Here is a 782-nt window from a genome sequence, read left to right as displayed (position 1 = left end):
TTTCTTTCTTTCCTTCCTTCCTTCACTGTTCTGCTGTTTTCTGCAGTGTTAATAAAGGCAGAGAGGTGGAGCCCTGCGAGCAGGAGCACATTGGGACGAATGAGTGTATGATTTCTAACCCACCGTTCTGGACCTCAAAGTTCCTGGTGAACATCACCGAAATCAACCCTCTGGGATCCAACTCCACCATCATCCAGATAGATGCTCATGAACTCTGTGAGTTTGCCTTCATACTGTTAGCAAATGCATTGAATCATTTCATGTATTTTGATTTATATTATAAGAGAATTTTGAAATATGTTTACACATGTCCACTTCCGCACCTCAGCAAGTATTGAGGACTGTTAAAAGGCTTTCTTAAAAGAGGTCACAATCTTTTGTTCTGTTTAATGTAATAAGAATGGATGTCTGTAATTGTGTGTTTGCAGTGAAGCCGTATCCTCCCGAGGACTTCCGAGTTCTTCAGGTGGAAGGTCAGCCCACTCAGTTACTGGTGCAGTGGAGTTGTCCTTCATCCTGGCCGGCTGAAATCCTGTCTGCTTTTCCCTTAACCTTCTCACTGCGCTACCGGCCGATCGGCTCCAGCTACTGGTCGACAGTAAGCACCTTATACAAACAATCAACCTCAATCATTACTTATTAAATAGATAGAATGTGCGTGTGGCAGAAGATATTTTGAAGAATGTTGGTAGCCATTGACTTCCATAGTATTTTTTTACTACGGAAGTCAATCAACGCTTTGGTTACCAACATTCTTCAAAATATCTTCTTTTGTGTTCAAC

The 782-nt window shown here is 41.9% G+C and overlaps 1 protein-coding gene across 1 annotated transcript in view; it reads left to right on the top strand.

The window, feature by feature from the left end:
- The window catches only part of LOC107579215 (interleukin-11 receptor subunit alpha-like), a gene marked incomplete at its 3' end in the record, with an annotated part of 1,756 nt that extends 1,158 nt beyond the window's left edge, over window positions 1-598 (top strand). The window contains exons 2-3 of the mRNA XM_016265071.1: window positions 47-216; window positions 429-598. Coding sequence (XP_016120557.1) covers window positions 47-216; window positions 429-598 — 340 coding nt within the window. The remainder of the gene's footprint in view (window positions 1-46; window positions 217-428) is intronic.
- Window positions 599-782: the final 184 nt, after the last annotated feature.

This window comes from Sinocyclocheilus grahami, unplaced genomic scaffold (genome assembly GCF_001515645.1).
Source record: "Sinocyclocheilus grahami isolate Dianchi unplaced genomic scaffold, SAMN03320097.WGS_v1.1 scaffold15467.1, whole genome shotgun sequence".
Taxonomy (NCBI): Eukaryota; Metazoa; Chordata; class Actinopteri; order Cypriniformes; family Cyprinidae; genus Sinocyclocheilus; species Sinocyclocheilus grahami.
Note: the sequence above shows the minus strand (reverse complement) of the source record. Positions and strands in the feature narration are given on the sequence as shown.